General features: G+C 42.7%; 1 protein-coding gene across 1 annotated transcript in view; it reads right to left on the reverse strand.

Moving 5' to 3' along the window:
* Window positions 1–15,593, reverse strand: part of LOC104537995 — a 43,373-nt gene extending 27,780 nt beyond the window's left edge. Inside the window, exons 1-3 of the mRNA XM_010181030.1 lie at window positions 15,560–15,593; window positions 13,365–13,622; window positions 12,910–13,014 (exon numbers count right to left, since the gene is read on the reverse strand). Coding sequence (XP_010179332.1) covers window positions 12,910–13,014; window positions 13,365–13,622; window positions 15,560–15,593 — 397 coding nt within the window. The remainder of the gene's footprint in view (window positions 1–12,909; window positions 13,015–13,364; window positions 13,623–15,559) is intronic.
* Between the last annotated feature and the right edge of the window lie 3,373 nt (window positions 15,594–18,966).

Raw genomic sequence — 18,966 nt, forward strand, 5'->3', positions numbered from 1 at the left:
CAGGACTGATGCATAGGTCTGGGGAAATGTCCCTTTTCCATCACCCAGGAAAAAGGAAGGGCAATATGCATTGTATTATTTAGGAATAATGAAAATTAAAGTGCTTGTGCCAATCTGATAAAGTTTCTCTGAAAGGAGAAACAACTCCGTCCTCCCCAGTAGCAGTACCATGGTGGGAGCAGCTCCCTCCAGCCTCTGAGATTTCTCAGGAAATCCCATTTTTTCCAGGCCATACTGGCACTTGGAGATCACCTCTGACAGCAGGCAAAAGGATATATGTTCAGGTCACCTTGTCTAAGGTTTTGAGAGGAGTGTCTTCCTTCAGTTTAAGAGGATTTTCTCAAATTGATTGCATCTCTTAGTCCCACATATCTGTCCCTCACCTCATCTTCACTTGTCTCCTTTAGAACCGTTGTCTTGAGCTCCCAAACCAGCTTTTTTCTGCCAAGCTCAGCTACTCTGAAGATCGGTCCTCTTGAAGTCTCTCTGCAAGCCTTGGTCTCATCATAGCTTCTCATGTTCTCCATTGCAACTGCAGCAGTGATAAAGAAGACCTGATCTCTAGAAACAGGGACTGAATTTGATTTCTGATGTACACAGATGGGATTGATGCTTTGAATTCAATGCACCTGCATTGAGCACAGATAACAGAGGGCAGGTGGAGTGTCAGAAGTTACGCGAATGGTCAACAGCAATCTTAGCACCTTCTGGAGATGCCTTCATCTTTCCAAAACAGACATGATTTTCAAGCTGAAAGTGTGCAAAGAAATGTGCTGTGGACTCAAGTGAAAAGCATACAGGAAAGTATAAAAATACAGTCTTTAATGTCTTACCCATAATGCTGGATCTCCAAGTGTAACAGCATGTATCTAACCTCTGGCAGCCCAGAAATGTGGGGAATGTTATTGATGGGCTACATACCCACAGAGAAATATGTGGATGCAGAGGGCTGGGCTAGTGCCTTACAGATACCCCAGTCCATGGCAGAATGGAGCTCTGCCTGTGGAAGAAGGAAATATGACTTACTTTGTACTGAGATGGACCTCCTGCATGTGTGTCCCCTCCATAGCACAGCTGTAGGTATCTATATGGCTCCCTGGGCCCAAGCTCACATTCTGAGCTCACGGTACAGGGGGTCATGAATGGGTTTGTTCTGTGGCTTTCTTCAGTTTGAGGCAGGGAAGCAAACCCCCCTAGCCACGGTACAAATGCAGGGGACTATGTCTCAGGCTGATGTCCCAGTGACACTGTTTTTCCTGATGTGAGGTGAGAAACCCAGGCTGGATCCTGTCCCAGGTGGCCGAGCTGCCCAGTGACAGATCTTGCCCGTCTCATGTGTCAGGTCCTGTTTGACACAGCCAGATTCATTAACCTGGGCCCTATTCATCCTACCCACAGATTTTGCTGTGACTGCTCACACACTGCACTCTGGGCATGACATTAAGTACTTTGCCAGATTAAGACACTTACTGCTCTTCTAAGAACTGGTTTAATTGAAAACTGTCCCACTTTTTGTATGTGTATGCCAAGAGCTTAAAGTAAAGGTTTTGCAATGTTTGTTTGCAAAAACCCAAGAATACAATTATCTTTAATAATGAAACAAAAATTTTTTGAAAGGCGGGGCCTCGTGAGTTGGGGCAATGATCTGTACACTCTGTTACAGTGGTTTTCTTATGCTTTTTGTGTTTTCATTGTATGCATCTGCTGCATAGGGTAGTAGTCTTATATAGCAAAGGGCGGGACACTTATTAGCACAAAAAAAAGGAATCAAGTCTGGTTTTTAGGTGAGTTTCCCTTGTCCACATATGCTAAGAAGGGCAGCCATATCAAAGTAATCTCCTTCTTGTTGTTGCTCTGTGTGTCAGCTCTTCCATGGCTAACTGTCCTATATTCTTATCATCCAAATCTTGTTGTCAGATGATTCCTTTTAGAGTGAGAAGTGATTAAGCACTGCAGGCACTGAGAGCTCAGAAATTGGTTTACACTCCTTACTCCGAATGGATCTGTAACCAGCACATTGGGAAGAAAGACTTCATGAGGAGGATGCAAATAGCACTCATGTAGTCTGGAGCACCAGATCTTGTGCCTGTGGAGATCCACCTGAGCCCAGGAGAAGGAGAGGACCTTGCATGACCCTGTGAATCCCAGCATTTCCCTTGGGTTTGCAGGACAGCTGGGGCTGGGGCTGCTGTGCTGTCATCTGCTTACCTTCAAAGAGAACAGGGGGGCTCAGGACAGGGGTGAGGGTTCCATATATTCTGGGGAGCCACAGAAGTAATTCACTGAGCTCCAGAGAACAGCTTCCCTCCAGTATTGTGTCCCTGGATAAAACCTGGCATTAGCCAGAACCCTCTAAAGTGACATTTGCCCCCTACCTTCTCAGTCAAACACAAATAAAACCTCGTGGCCACCACAGAGTTCATGCTCATAACAAATCACATCCCAGGGACCCTCATGGAGACAGCAGTGCCATTGCTCCTGTGGAGCACTAAAGTTCAGCACTGGCTTTCCCATTCACACGCACATATATGCATTATGTACTACATATATGTATTGTATACACACAACTTTTTTACATCAGTTTTTTAATAGGGAAGAAATCTTATTTATCAGTTTTCTGTTGAACAAAATGTCTGATTGGGTTAAGTAGAGTGGAGAGGTTTTTTCCTTTATATATAGGACAGTGTTCAAAAGATAATGACATTTAGAGAAGTGAAAGGTTTGATGAATTTATATCAGATAAGCTAATTAAGAAGTACTTTTGTTCTTGGAGAAAGTTTTTGTTTTAACACACTCTATGATTTACTTTAGATGAAAAGATGAAGAATTTTTTGGTTTTATATTTCAAACAGAATTTTGTTTATTCTTTTAATCAGATACCTTTTCATCCAAGTACTGATCTGAAGTTAAAAAAAATGCAAACAGATTTTCAGGGGTTAAATACTCTGAAACAAAGTATTCCACTGGGGGTTAAATGAAAAGTTTCAAGTTGAGTCTCCCTATTTTTTATGTTTTCTTGCTTTTTTTTTTCACAAATTCTAAAATAATCTGCATTTGCTTGACCTAAACTTGTTTTTCTCAGCAAGCAGATAATGCCAGTTTCTAGCCCAGTACTGGTGATTGTCCATGCTGGAATCAGTGCTGTATAAAAAGTATATATCTGGTTCAGACTCCAGTGCGCATTTCAGTCATGGCTTTGTTAGTTAGACTTTGTTTCCCACAGAAGTGATAACTGAGTGTATTCCATCAAAAAAACACCCCATCCCAGTCATTCCCAGTAAAGTGTGACCCGCTGTTATACATCACTGTACCACTACCATATCTTCTGAAAGATTTGTTCTGGATATCTTCTTTTTCTACTGATCTTAGCCAAAGGTCATGAGAAATATAATCTAAAGTAGATTTTTGGTGTGCGGGGGTGTGGTTCCTTAGCAGCTTGAATGAATTTATTGCTGTAGAGGAAAAGGGCATTTATTCCTGTGCTGCTAATATGGATAGTTTCCCTTGAACTGATTCTGTGCTGGGTATACATGGAAAAGCTTTAACATCCCCTTCAGCGTCTCTTTCCTTTGACGTAATATAAAATCTCTCTGGCCCTTTTCTTAGGCAGATGATCTTTCTGGTTCCTTTCAATGTAACTCTTGCATAGCACTTCAGGTATGACAGCTCTACTGTCTTTAATCACAGTCCCATATAGAATTAACAGTCATTTTTTATCTAATGATGGTATTACCTGTTCTGCCTCTTTCTGTTCATTTTTATGCCCATCATGTAATTTGCTCATCCCCACTGCAGAGCATGGCCACTACTGTACACCCTTGCATTGCCATGGCTTTTCCTTCAAAGCCATGGTCACATCTCAGCAGATACTGAAGGGTGACTCATCAAAATGGCAAGGGACAGCCCAGCCCCTGAGCTGTGTCCACTATGCCCAGGAGAGCCCCTCAGAGCTGCTGGAGCTGTGGTGTCCTGTCTGTGTCCACTCCGCTGATGATCACCTGCCTTTCCAAAGAGGTGCATTTGCTTCAGTATTTGTCTCTTCTTCCATATTCATGGTCTTAGCTTGGATTTTCCCAGTTGTCTCAGCATGTGTGGTCCAGGTGTGACTTGGCACTTTCACATCCATCACCTTTGCCTTTGCTTCGTCCTTGGCTGTTTCTGGGTCAGGAGGTCCCACTTCATGCAAGGAGACCTCAGAAGGACTCCAGTCCCTTCTGGAGCAGTCAGCCAGACACGCTGCTGTATGATACTGAGCATGGGGCAAGTTAGCAATGCATCAGCTGCGGAGTTCCCCTCGGGCAGTGAGTGTCACAGTGATTTCTGAGTTGGGAATATCTGGGTAGGGTTTGGGGAATGTATTAAGAAAACAATAAGGTTGAACAATTGCGCAGAGTCAGAAAACGCCATGTGGAAGCTATGCATCATCTGAGCTCAGCCTCTTCTCATCCCTGTGATGCCTGACACCCTGTAATTACAGGCTCATAGATATGACTTGTACTTAGAAGTTTCATTTCAACCATAGATCCACAGAGACAGCATCTCTTTTTAGCATAGCCATCCTTAATTTATCTGACCTAAGCTTCTCAAATGTGTCTTTTGACTTCGGCATTTAATACAACCCATTCTTTTTCTCCATTTCCCAAATAGTCTGTGGAGCCAAACTAATCGCCACTTGTCAAGTGCCCATTGTGTTTCTATTTCCTGTCCCATGGTAGCAGACACTTTTGTTGTGATTATTCATCTGCTGTTCTTTCATTAATGAAACATTTAGATTTCACTGCCACAAGGCCTTTTCAATAGTCTTATACTATAAATACACTTTTATATGGAAACCTATTTTTTGCCAAACCTAGCAGTGACACTTGAGATTCTTTTCTAGCTTCTTGCTTGGCCAGTGACAGTAAGAAATGTCTTACTTTACTTACTTACTTACTTTAGGAACCGATGATCTCCATTCACCCTCGACAGGCTAAATCCTCCTTTTGCTGCAGCTTAGATGCCCCTGAGTAAGGGCCCATAAAGGAAAGGACCATTATTAGTCTTTAGGGTATCTCTTCCCACCCCATCAGCTTTGGGAAGGGGGTGCTTGGACACATTTCCCACACTTTCAGGATGTAACTGATTCCCTTGCTGGTATGTATCTAGTCTCTGCCAGATTATGCTCGCATTGCCTGAAATGTCATTTATATAAGCCTAATATGTACACATGAGGGGTATACTCATTAGGGACATGCCCCTGCTGCTGCACAGTGTCTGGGCTGCCGCCACTGCCAGGCCCCTGCTGTGCCTCCGGGTGAGCTGATGTTGTCACTCTGCCTAGCAGGCTATGTGCAGATCAGCTGTCTTTACTCTCTGGCTCAGTCTACTTCTTCCTTTAATTAAGACCAACCCTGTTATCTAGAACCTGGAGAAAAATAAGACACATTATCCTTGCATTGAATAAATGTGTTTATGATCATTCTTGGTAGCAGAAAAATGTCTTTTCTGGGAAGTCTGTCTCCTGGGCTGCTTATCCTCAAGGACTATCTGTTTTTATAGGTCTGTTTTGGGGGATAACTAAGAGATCTCTCTGGACACAGAGACCACCATATAGACTATGTTCTTTGCCTTAGTTTTTCTAAGGTCTCTAGTGATAACAGAAGAGGAAGAAACCTATCCTTGGGCAATGGTCATTTTATATTCCTCAGAGCAAAAATCTCCCAGTGAGATGTGATGATGGCAATTTTTCTTAATACGATGTGAAGCTGTCATTCTCTCAATCCTCTGAGAAGACATCTGCGTCAGTCAGTCCTCCACTAAGTTTGCTCAATGTCTCTTTGGCTCCTTCCATACTGCTCCTTCTTCCCCTCTTCTTTAATCCCTTAGACACATGCTTTTTTCAGTTTCAGATTAAAAAATATGTTGGATCACCCTCAGAAATAAACTCCACATTTCTGCTCTAGTTACTGTCATGGAAGTTGATGTTGGAGATGTCTTGCGGATCTGTCCCTGACTATGCATCCATGGCACCAAGACCTTGGCAATCTTCCTGCCAGCTGCCTCTTTTGTCAGGTTCAAGGTTTTCCTCACATATTTTTTGTCAGCTTGATCCATTTATTAGAGCCCATATCTCTGTGTTATAGACTACTTCTGCTTGGAAACTCGCGCTGTTTCCTTTTGCCTCCCACTGTCACCTCTGTAGCCTGTGTGTGAGGTCCCTCAAGGAGTCCTCACAGTTTGACCAGGCACCTCCAGAGCCCAGGACCTCTCAGAAAGGGCAGGATGGCTGTTTTCTGCTTGCTGTGCAGCAGCACTTCCAAGACCCTGCTGCAAAGCAGGTCTCTCCAGAAAAACATCTTCACAACATGGTCCCTGCCCCAAACCACTTATAATTGTACTGTAAGGCAGAAGACCATGAGAGAAAAAACAGGTTCACAGCACACAAGAAACTAGTGAGGTAATACTAAAGGAGTAAACCTATATAGCATGATAATGAGGCTATAGTTATGAGATTATTCCCCAGAGGCTTGTTTTTATAGGAACTCTAATGCGCAGTCAAGATTTTCATCGTGCTGCTGCCAGCCCTGAACCTGGCTGATGCTGCTGCCCTCCATGTCTGAAGGCCCAAAACAGCACTACCTATTGCTCATGGATTTGCAGAGGAGCAGAGACACGGAAATGCTGAACTTTGGGCAGGGGGTTGCATTCAGTGCTTGCAGAGGCTGGTGAGGGCAGATCCAGGGGTGGCCATGGGGAGAGCAGACTCAGCCTCGCTGGCTCGGGCAACAGAGGTGCCTTTCAGGATTTGGTCTTTCAGCACAATTCTCACATTCTAGCCAGCTGACAGCCTGCTCCTTGAAAGGGCATCTGTGTAAGTGTGTGAACACGGTCCTTTCAGATCCCTTCACTATTGTGCGCTGCTCTGTGAACTCAATACACAAGGTGGGAGTTCACACACATCAACATCTTTTATACATTTCATCAGGTGCGTCATTCTCATTTTATAGCCAAGTCACCTGAATTTGACCCGAGCTGTCACAGCAAGGGAGATTCGGCAAGCTTTGAGGCTAATGGTCTTGCTTTCAAAAACAAATCTGCACTCTTCCCTGAGCCTTGAATTAGCTTGATTTGTCCCCAGAAACTGTATCTCTGGTGGCACCAGTGTGGCCTGTAAAGAAAATATTTCACATTTTCTAAAAATCTCCAGTCCTTGACTTTTCTCTAAGCTGCTGTATATGCATGGGATTTATGGCCAGAATGTCGCTCCTTGTTGTCCTTCTGTCTAGAGAAGTTAGCACAAACACAACTGGGGCATTTCTGGGATAGCTGGCATGGCTCCAGTTCTGAACTGTGTATAATGTGTAGAGGATGAAATACTCCAGATCAAGCAAGAAAGTTTAAAAAAATAAAGGGAGGTAAAACAACATGAGAAAATCCTTGGATAATTATGAGATTGACTAACTGGGTAATTATGAGATTGACTACCTGGACAGACTGGCATTGATACTGTGACAGTCTTAGGGGACTGAACTCTTTTTCATTTCTCAAGTACATTTTTGTTAATTGCAACAGTCTAATCAGTTGTTCATAAAGAACAGAACAAACATTTCATGACATACCTTATCTACATAAGAATATGCACCAGTTTAGTTCAGCCCGGTGCCATGCGTTCCATGAGTATTCTTATTTAATTTAAGAATATATTTCAATTTATTATCAACCTGCCTTGAGTTCATCTAAAGTAAAACATAAAAAAAACCTGTCTCAGAAGATTGTTGAGTTAACCACACACTTTCAGAGAAACTTGTCTCACAGGATGCCCTTCCTCTGGCAGTCTTGTAGATATCTTCATCTGAGCTGGTCACCACAATCTGAGTATCTGTAGTATCTGGGGTACATTCATTCCATCCTAAAGCAGCTGCATAAATGAGATTATGTAAATTATATGTTATACTATATACTATTACGCTATATGGGTGTCTCTCCTTCCATATTGCTTCTAAATGGAGCTACAGGAGAAGAGCTTAGCTGAAGACCTCTAGGCTCTGATGCTCTACACTAGGGCCATATAAATCCTACCTGTCCCACTGCAGAGATATAACCTCAGCCAGGCTCAACACAGGACCCAACCCCATGGTGAGCTCTGGGGCAACAGGATCTGCCTCTGCCCCAGGTGCTGGTGGATCTGTGTGGGGCTACAGAAAACAACACACAAAGGATCTGATTGTTGGCACTAAAGGCAGTAACTGCAGTAGCTTCAAAAATGGCAGACAGAGACAGAAAAGGAACCTAGCACTGAAGTGAACTGAGGTTATCAGGTGCTCTGGATGTTCACACCTGACTGCAGAAAGCATCTCCATGTGCATTCTCACATTTGCTAGGGAAGAGAGGGATGGTATGGCTCATACACTCACGGCAGAGGAGACAAAGAGGAGCATGGTCTAAACATGCAAAACAGTGGAGACAGCTGAAGACCATCAGTACAGGTACTCAACAGGCCAGTGGACTCTGAAATCCCCAGGGGGAGAAGTGGGGAGGAGTGTTACGAATTTTGAAAATGCAACTGCTGTTCCAAGCATCAGGAAAACATAGAGGGCAGCAGTCAGTCATCCTGGGGGACAGCTGTCCTTTCCCTGCCGCCTCCTGCCTCAAGAGTGATAACAGGAGTGATGGAGTCTGGAGGTGTGGTCAGTGTTTGAAATGACCTTCTGGCAAGAAACCTCAGGTACCCTCTGCTGTACAGAGCACAGGCCAGCTGAAAGCCAGCACTCCAATGACCTTCCTGTTACCTTTTCCTTAGAGTTAATATTTTGGCTTGTTGGGAGCAGTAGATGCTCCTCTTGGATCCTCTCCCCAGCCTCCTCCAGGACACACAGGCAGGATAAGGACTCCTGGGGCAGACGAAAGAAGCAGACATGAGCTGTCTGCATGATACATCAGCAGTTCAGTCTGTGTCCACAGCTTCCTCACCTCCTGTGGGTTCATCCATGAACATTCTTACAGATATACTGAGATTTCTTGAATCCTGTGATTTTGGGAAAGAAATCTATGACTACAGGTGTTTATAAAGCAGAAATTAACTTTGTGAAATATTTTCATTTAATCACCTTTGAGTCCTCTTTGCTCCAATTAGGAGCACTTCTCTCTCCTTTTCACAATATCCTATGCATAAAAAGTAGAAAAGAACATTTAATGTGGTGTTATCTGGTGTTCAATTCACTGCTGACTTTTAAAATTACTGAGATATTCTCCTTGTTATTCTTCCCCTTAAGAAAGATAAATCATAACTAAAAAAAAAAATCCAGGTTCTTGAAGTGTTTTGATTTAAATGAAAAAGCATCATGTGGTGTAAAATGGTGACTGTTGCTTCTGTTATTTTCTTCCTAATTTCTCTTCAGAGAGAACTGGGGATTAACTTGGGACTAAAATCTCATGTGGTGTTAACTGTCTTCATGGGACATGCTAAGCTGCTTAGTTCTGAAATGTTCATAGTTCAGATTGATTGGATGGGAAAGCTTCAGGTTTCAGAGGCCAGGCATGGGGTTTGACAGCCATGTCCTGCAGTTAAGCCCAGCCTGGCTGATCCAGTATGCTGCAGTCCTGGAGAAGAACACACCCTCCTTGAAACATGTGGCAAAAGATGAGATCCTGGACTTGGGGGTCTTGCCCAGTAGAGGGGATCCCCACAGTACAATGTGAACTCTAGTATGGAGCACAACAGATCAAAGAAACAATAAAAAAAGTAAGAGCCCATAGTTAAATAATTTTCCAGATTCAATAACCAGCTCTAATTAAGTACTGGGAGAACTTTCCAAATTCCAAAGGCTTCTGGGTGTTTAAATTTTTCTGACATCCTCCTATGATCTGAGATATTAAGGTAGTTAAAGCCTGAGAAAAATGTAAGCTATGTCTACATATTTTGTGTGGTGCTATCAGTTAATCCCAAGGCTCTCTCAAGGAATCCAGTTCTTAGTCTGGGATTTAGAAAAATGACATTAATGTTCCTTTGCCTCCAACCCTACTTGCATTAGATTTAAGTTACAGTCTCCCCAAGCTTGATTGCTGGGAAGCCTTGCTCTTGTGTCTCTTGGCACATATTTCTCTCTCATCAGTCTGAAAAAAATGCTGCTGCCCACCTTGTCCCTCTCTCTTGCTCTCACTGCACCAGCCCTGCCCGAAGCCATCTCATGATCTGCCTTCCTATCTGCCCCTCACCTAACTCAGTTCTGGGTCCTTTGCAGCCCTGCCAGGTATCACGTATGCTTTTGGTCGGGGTCCCCACTTCAGATTCTTCTCTTCCTTGGACCTCCTCCACACCCCTCATTTCACCTGAGCTGTGAGATTTTGAAGGAAACTAACCCAAGTGCTCCTCACATCTCAGGAGGTATTGCGTCTGCTCCTTCTGCTGAATCCACCAGTGATCCAGCCAGCTGCAGTGCAAATATGCAGACTGATAGAAGACCCAAGCCCTGAGGTCCATATGGCCCTTACGATCATGGTTGCAGGTAACTTTGGTAGTGTCTAAGAAAGATTAAGGAATGTAAAGAATTTAGGGAGATGCACCTCTGGACCCAGAAGCCAGTGTTGACTCTGGGAGGAAACTAGCCTCCAGCTGCAAATCCAGCAGAGCAGGTGCCACAAATCTGAACTCTTGAAGTTGGTGCCTTGGCACATGGGACATCTGATGGAGCTGACATGGTGAACTCTTAGTCTGCTCGGAGCTCCTTTCCCTGCCCAGCAATGCAGCTTTGTAAGAAATGGTTTGGGAGCTCGGAGGACCTGCTCCTTCACTTGTCACTTTGTGGGTGCTCAGCTCTAGGCTCCATTAGCTCCCTGGGCAAGATGACCTGGAGACACCAGCCAAACTTGACACTGTGATTTTTGCTGGGAGGGATGGGCAGGAGAAAAGGCTCTCAGTACCAAACTACTGAAAGGTGCAATAAGGAAAAATGCACAAACCGGGATCTTCCCCGTCCAATGCCTGTAGTTTCAACCATCACACCTGATGGGTCAAGTGCTAGGCTGTATACAAACTGTCCAGTAGGTTTATTCTGCAGAGCATCCCAGAGTCCTGGCTGCAATCCTGCAGCCAGAGGGACTTGCTGGGGCTTGCCAGGTTCCTACCTGGCCTGGGCTCTCTGAGCTTTTCAGCATAAAACACAGCCCATGGCAGCTGAACAAAATACATCCTGATATGTCCCAGTGACCTGGAGGGCAAATTCGAGTCCCACCAAGAGCCACCCCCTTGTTAGTGCAGGCAATAAATGGCAGAGGGGAATGTGGAGAAAAGAAGGGGGAAAGGGAAAGGCTAAATACGAGAAAGTGCAGACAAGATGAATGTCAGTAACCAGCAGAAAATACACAAGAGAAATGGCCTTCAAGGCTCTCAGAAATTTTGCTAATAAAAAGGAAGAGAAAAAGAAAAAGAATAACAACATTTAGGATTTCTTGTATTGTTAAGGAGGTACTGAAGGGACCAGTTTACAGAGGAAGATTAAAAAAGCCAGAAATCCAAAGCTGATTTAAAACCTGGTATGGCAACAGCTGCCAAGGGACTCTAGGAAAGGAGGGGAATTGTTTAAAGATATCTGAAGTAGAGTAACTGGGAGTCAGGAGATGAAGCTGAACATTGTGTTGCTCACGACTGATTCAGATTCCCTTGAGTCACTGCAAACCAAGCCTCTGAGACTGAAGGACTGTATCAAGAGAAGTGGTCATCCTCTGCTGGAAAAGGCTGAGAGACATCACCAGACAACAATGAAGAGTGCCTTTGGCAGGGCCTTGACCAAACCTGTCTAGCAGATGCTGACAAATTGTACAAAACTTATAACACCTGCATCAGACTCTCCTCCTCTCCAGGGCTCCCACAGAGGAAGGGGAAAGGGGGTGTGTTTGCAGTGAGGAACTTCTGTCTGGTTCTCTTGGCAATACTTCTCGCTGATCTCTAACACTTCTGTAAAGCAATATATGAAAAAAGGAATAGGATTAGCTGACTAGCTACATTGCTGAAACCTAAATGTGATTAATACTTCAAACTCATTCTAATTCTGGGTGAAATTATTAGACTGGAGGTCACTTTTCACAGCAGAGAGGTGACGCTTATCATTTCTAGGGGCTGGTAATTTTATATATCTAGTTTGATGCCTGCTAGTAGTATCTCCTGAAATTAGAGGGGCTTTCTCTGGTGGTCTCAAATGTTGCATTTACCTCTGGCTTCTTCTTTGTTGCAAAGAATGTTTCTTGATATAATTATAAGGAAAGAGAAAAATATTCAATGTTTTATTATCATTCAATAAGGAGAAAAATGTTTTTACATCACAGGCTAGAATTCAACATGATTTAGTGATCTAAAGTGAATAAGTATGAGTCCTCACATTTATGCACTCTAAGCTTAATTTAACATCGACTTCGGTTGCACACACACAGTGTTTCTAATGGTTTGAGGGAGAAGGAAAAATTAAAATGAAAACTATCTTTAAGTGTTGTTTTATATACTAAATATCGCTATTAAGGAGGCTGCTTTGACCAGGCAGCTCATAGTAATGCATTTGATGGATGCAGCATGTGTAACGCTTCCTGGTATTTCCCTATTTCAAGATATATCACAAATGCAATCATTATCACTGTAACCTATGACCTCAGAGATACAATCAAACATCTTCCTTCAGCAGTGTCATGGCACGAAATGCTCTGGAGAGAGAACCTCTGCGAAGGCAAAAATAAGTTGAAGGTTCTGTAATCTTTCACAAGAGAATACAACAATATTCATACGGTATGTGATCTTAGAGAAGCTGCAGTGGCTTCAACTGTTTTAAAAGAGGTATCACTGCATATGAGTATAAAGCACAGTGTTTGGGATTTAGAGACTTGTTTTGAACCCGCATTACTTGTAGACAGTAGTATGTAAACTGCTTTCCCTGATTTCAATACCAGTATTGGCAAAGCTGGCTGCCACGAGGCTTGGAGCCTCTGGGGACATTTGAGCAGTGCTGGCTGTGACAGCCTCATGTTCAGCACCATGAAAGACCAAAATACCTGAAATACCAAACAGGAGAGCATGAGCTTAAAAAATGTGCCAAGGTTCCAAGAAACAGGATGGTGCTGTGGTTATACAGGGCAAAGGCTGAATAAGAATGTACCAGCTAGGTATAGGACTCAAAGAGGACCCACGGTGTCCCCTGCTGAAAGATCACTAGTAGATTTTTCTCTGGAATTATTATTGCTTTGCTGTTTGTTTGTTTGCTTGTTTGTTTGTTGGAGGGTTTTTTGTTGTTTCATTTAATCATATCCATAGTCTCTTACAGCTCTTGTAAGAGGGGTGCCTCACCAAAACAAAACACAAAGCTGTCCATGCAGAGCTGGAGGGAGTGCCCAAGAGATGTCACCTGCAATCAGTGGCAGCAAATAGTACAGCACCTTGGCATGTCCCTCAGCCCAGCAAGGGTTGTGCTCCAAATCGCCTTGAGCTCCACCTGTGGTCACTCTTGGGGTCATTCTGCCACCTATTGTGTTAAATTTGTACCCAGTACCAGCTTGTGTCTTCTGCAAACCTGCGACTTCTACAAATCCCAGCACACCGTTTATCCCTGTGTAAGCAGTACCAAGACACATCCCTTGGATTTCGGCCATGGTGTGCAGATCGTCTGAAAGGATGAAGAAAGGTTTTCATCAGCTCTCTCAACAACAATGAACAGAATTATGCATTTGTATAACAATCAGTCTTGCATGAGATGTAGTAATTTCCAGTTCCTGTTTCTTGTCTATCTTCCTGTTTTCAAATAGTGTTCAATAAAACGAAAATATTGCTCAAAGGAAGGATTTAATTATAACTACTTTTTCATTGCTTTCACTAGAGTGCATAAAACTGCATTTTATGCTCTGATGTTGATCAGATCTTTGGATACTAGTCCAGATGCTTTGATACTATTCCAAAGTAAGTGGGTGGGTATTAAAGAAATTAGTCTCAATCTATATTTTTATAGATCAGAGCAAGATTATTTCGATTTAAGTAATTACATAGTTGATATAGTTGCAAAACTGCATAATGCAGAAAAATCAAACAAACATTTTATTTGACTCAGTATGAGACATTTAATTTACTTTTTATGGGATAAGACCTTTTAAAAATAATTTTTCTGGTTTTCAAAATGAGATTTTGAAAAGAAAAATGCTGTTTCATTTTCATAATATCAGAACAAAAAGCTTCAGCTTTTCTGATCTTCTCTCTCTAATCTGCATTTCTTTTCAAAGTTATTAATTTCATTTTATCCCAATTCATAATATGACTGGTTGTAAAAACTGAACTTTTGGACATTCTTTTTCAGGAATATGTCATCTGGCCAAACCAGACATGGATGTCTTTTTCACTTCTCTGACCCTTTATCGCATTGACATGTCTTGCACCATGCTATGGGGGAGAGGGAGAGATGAAAAAAGGCTGTAAGAAACAGAGGGTAACTTAATGTTAGTTATTTTTCACAGTATCCCAGAAAATATGCCTGAAGACTCAATGTAAATTTAATATCCCTACTGACTAGATCATAACAAATTTAGTGGCAGAGTTTGCTGGTCCCATCCCATCATTAATCTAGGTAGACGCATAATTATTTTACCAAGAGTGGCAGAACAAGATACTGTGATTTTTAACAGAAATTGAAAGAACTGTTGCTATTCAGAAAGGATTTATCCCCTAGATTTAGCTCATACTGCATTCAGGGAAATATGGCAATATTAAAGGTAAAGTGTCTGCAGCTTTTAGCAGCAAACTTAATGCATCTGCAGAGGACCTTCCTTGACTGAATGGCATGGACTGGCAGTTAATTCAGTGAGATGTAATTGCCATCATTCAGTATTTAATTAAAAGCAGCATTCATTCTAAATCTGAGGACAGGATCTCGAAACACAAACTATGGCTCTAAAGGACAGGTGTCCCAAAAAATGGGCAGATTTCCAAAATACTGCAGAGATCCTGGGATTTATAATGTTAACTTCCAAATGCACATTGCTTTTTAAAATGCAGGCTCATCACTGTGTGACTCACAGAAGTAGCGCCTTAACTTTAAATTTCTGTGATTTGACAATCCTGATCTAGTTTTGCATAAACCTGCAAATCCATAGATGTTTAATCCAGGAGGTTTCTTCACAGGTCATGACCTCCACCTTCCCTAGGGAAGGGTGTGAGGGACACCTCCTTTTCCATCCCCATGGATATTGTTGGGGCAGCAGGAGGCTGCGCTTATAAGCACAGCACCCAGGTTATCTCCTGCAGTCAGGAGATACTTCTTTTTTAAGCTGTGGCTTACTTATGGTAGTGCTGCTGCTTGCATAATGCTTATGGAAATTTGTACCTCACCTCCTGCTGTCTCGGACAGCCAGGACACACAGCCATTCCTTCTCTACCTCAGACCACAGGCACAGAAGAAGGTGCTACCTCCTGTGTTCACAAGCTTTGTTTGACTTATAGCTCTGTTTTCTCTTCTCCATTCACCACGCTATCTCTTGAACTTGTCAGATTTTCCCATAAAAATTTTTCCACAAAATCCATTCCCCAACTGGTGCTACCAGCTGTGCTCCCACCTACCTTTAGCGCTGCCCTTTTCCAGCAGCTTGCCCATGCTGCTTGGATGCTGAGCCTGGTGCTGCATCCCAGATCCTCCCATTTAGCACCTCATGGGACCATGGCTCTGGCCACTCTCATCGGAGTCAGGTAGGTCTCTAATGGTATCACACACGCCTTGCACAAAAAGGTCTTGCACTTGGCTGCATACACAGACCATCATGTTGCTTTCACTCCTTCTCACAAACAAGACATTCCTCCATCACCATAAAAAACCATGAAGTATGAGAACAGCAGCTCTGTTTTACTGGCTTTTATTCTTGCTGGTTCCTGTACTGCCCTCACCACCATGGTATCCACACGCCAGGCTTGCATGTGCTATGTGATGCAACCAAACTCTGCTCTGGTCAACATCTTTCATCCTTTCCCTCAAGAGAAAAAAGAAGGGAGGTGGAGGGGGTGCGTATGTGTGTTTTGGTGCTTCTTTTCGCTATCTGTATCTCAACGTGCACGTTAGGTTAAAGAAGCGCATCTTGACAAGAAGCAGAAGTAGGGAGGTCTGTGATGGCCTGGCGGTGCCTTTGTGAGTTTGTTCTGCTAAGGCTTGCTCCTGAGGAAGTTCTGCTTCTCACAGAGAGAGAGAAAGTTGACTGTGCCAAAGAGACAGTGGTATTTAGCAGAGTCCTTGGTTAGGGCTTGGGAACCCTGCACCCAGGACTATACATGTGGTTCGATAGCCAACACAGAGAAAAAATAGTGTTGTAGTCTGTAGTATCTCATCCAGCTTCCTGCTAACTGAAGCTTCCAAGTGGCTGGAAACTTCAGGTCCAGATATGGTGTGCTGCCACAGTGCAAATTGGAGATTTGACAAGTTCAGTCATTGCCAGGTTATGATCTGTCAGATTGATTACACTTGGCAGTTAACAGGATGACCATCTTATGGCTGAACAGTGATGAGGGGAAGCACCAGCCATAGATACTTCCACATGAAAGCTTTGTGTGTGAAATGAGCTAAAAAAAACCCAGATGAAATTAAATGAACCCACAACCACCACCCAATGTGTGGACTCAAAGTGAAGACTAAAGACTCTTATCTGCCAACTTATACATTCATATTGAGTTCCAAAAAGCCCTTTTCCATGCCTGTGCTGATTTTGACCTAGATCAGGCTCGTCCTGCTGATCACAATCCATATATGGCACTGGATTGGAAGGACTTCCTGCAATCTGCATGTTGCTGACATTTGATTCATGCCTGCTAAGGCATTTCCCCAAGAGGAAGTCTTTTGGTTAATTTCTATTGCCATGTCTTGAGGGCATTTTCCCTTCTGTGATCTCATCAGACCTCACAACAAAACAGAGCCAAATATGTTTGGCATTTCACTGGGAGACCTCATGAAAACCGGTAAGTGAGAATTGTGTGAAGTTGTGCCAGTGAATCAGCAGGGGTGCTCTGTGCTGAGCCCATCGGCTAATGAGTGCACATAAACGTGCATTAACATTTAAATGTATGCAAATATGGAAAGAAGCCAAATTATCTTTTTGCATGCGCAGAACCCTGTGCTTACAACCCTGTGACACTACTGCAGATGCCGCTGGATACCTAACAGTGAGCTGGCAGGTACAATAAAAGTATGGGAAGTTGAGTGAGACCTTGAAAAAGGTCTCGTTTCCTGTTGTACAAACATGATATTCAGCTTCAACCATTATGCTGTTTTCCTAAGTTCCAGAATTTTTAATTTGCAATATCATCAGAAAACTCCTGCAGTTTGCACACAAGCAGGCTGGGACCCTCTGGCACGCGTTTCCTGAGCCCATTCTTTTTCTGGCCCTCGTGTTCAGGCGTGGAGCAGGGCATTGGCAGAAGCCATGAGAAGCCCTCAGTGTTTTCTCCACAAAATCCCAGTGTTACACACAGACTAAGGAGTTAACAGATCACGGAGCTTTCCTATAACAGATTTAGAAAAGCAGAAACCAGAGTTATTTACTGTTCCCACACTCAGCACTCAGAGTAGTTTTAAATTGCTAGGTTAACTTGCCATCCCTGAAAGAAATTTTCTGTGCACCAATGTATTCTTTGTGGTTGAAACAAAAATTACTTACAGACAGTGCAATGTTTCTTGCAAATGAAAGCTCCAGCCAATGGAATATTTTAAAATTCAGCTGTGATATCTGTTAACTTCTTTCCGGCTGGGGGTTAATTTGATCTATATCTTTTTGTGCAGACAGAAGAAATGCCTCACTTGCTAAAAGACTTTGTCATGAAAATATGACGTAAAGGAGAACATATTCAAAAATTGCCCCCAGTTCTATTGTATTTACCGCTAATAGCACGGAGATGTAGTGTAAGCACACTGGAAGCCAAGTTCTGATGTCAATTACATCAGTGTAAACGAGATTAGAAATTGGCCCAAGACTGTAAGTTTAAACATGACTGTGTTGAACTTTATTTTCAGGACAGATAATGTTTTTGAGCAAAACAATGCACTTGTTAATTTTAGCAGTTTTATCTCAGCACAATCTGGCAACAGTTCCAATGTGTTCCTAGAACTTGGCTTTATTTTACTGTTTATTATATTGCCTGAGCATCAGCACAACTCAGGCTGTTGGATGAGATATTTCAATGAACAAAATACAGGTTTGAAGGCTGGGGACCAATAATGGGAGAAATGCAAACAACTGTCACTAGGCATATATTTCATACTTTGTGGATGACATATTTTCCTCTCTGGTAGGTCTGTACTGGGTCTGCTTCTATCCCATCTGGTATTCAACACTTAAGCTGCTTATTATTAGATCTAGGAATCCAGAACACATTTCAAACAGATCAATGGTATCAGAAAACCTAACATCATGCAGAGGTAAAACAATCCAGCAAGATAAGAATTAATTTATTTTCCCTGGCAGCTGTAATCTTTTTAGGTACTCAAAGAACAACGTTTCTTTGACCTCCTGATTAATTGACATACTTACAGAAAAGAAACAACATTTCTACTACGTATGAAATATCTTAATACAAACTTGAATCTGTCCCAAGGAAAAATAGTTGGGACTTATGCTATTTAGGCCAGCGAAAGTCTCAGGTAACTTTTAAGCATCACTTACACTTTCCTTTTGAGACTTGGCAAGGACTTCTCTGCTGGTCTTTAATGCAGGCAGTGTTGCTGCTATGAATGTTACCAAGCTAATCTAAGATTCAGGCAAAGATGTGGTCCTAAACGTCCTTTCCAGAGGAGAGTTCACAAAGTTCAATTTTCAAACAAAAAAAGCAATCAAGATGTCCTCACAGAAGATCAAGGCTCTTAAAAAATGAAGTGCAAGTGTTCCAGTTCAACCCAAGTCAACCGAGAGCAAGGAACTAACCAAGGAACACAAGTATGCAGGAAAGCATGTGAAAGATCTAATCACTAATGAGAAACATTTACTCCCTCA

Source organism: Mesitornis unicolor, unplaced genomic scaffold (assembly GCF_000695765.1).
Source record: "Mesitornis unicolor isolate BGI_N332 unplaced genomic scaffold, ASM69576v1 scaffold25733, whole genome shotgun sequence".
NCBI classification, from domain to species: domain Eukaryota; kingdom Metazoa; phylum Chordata; class Aves; order Mesitornithiformes; family Mesitornithidae; genus Mesitornis; species Mesitornis unicolor.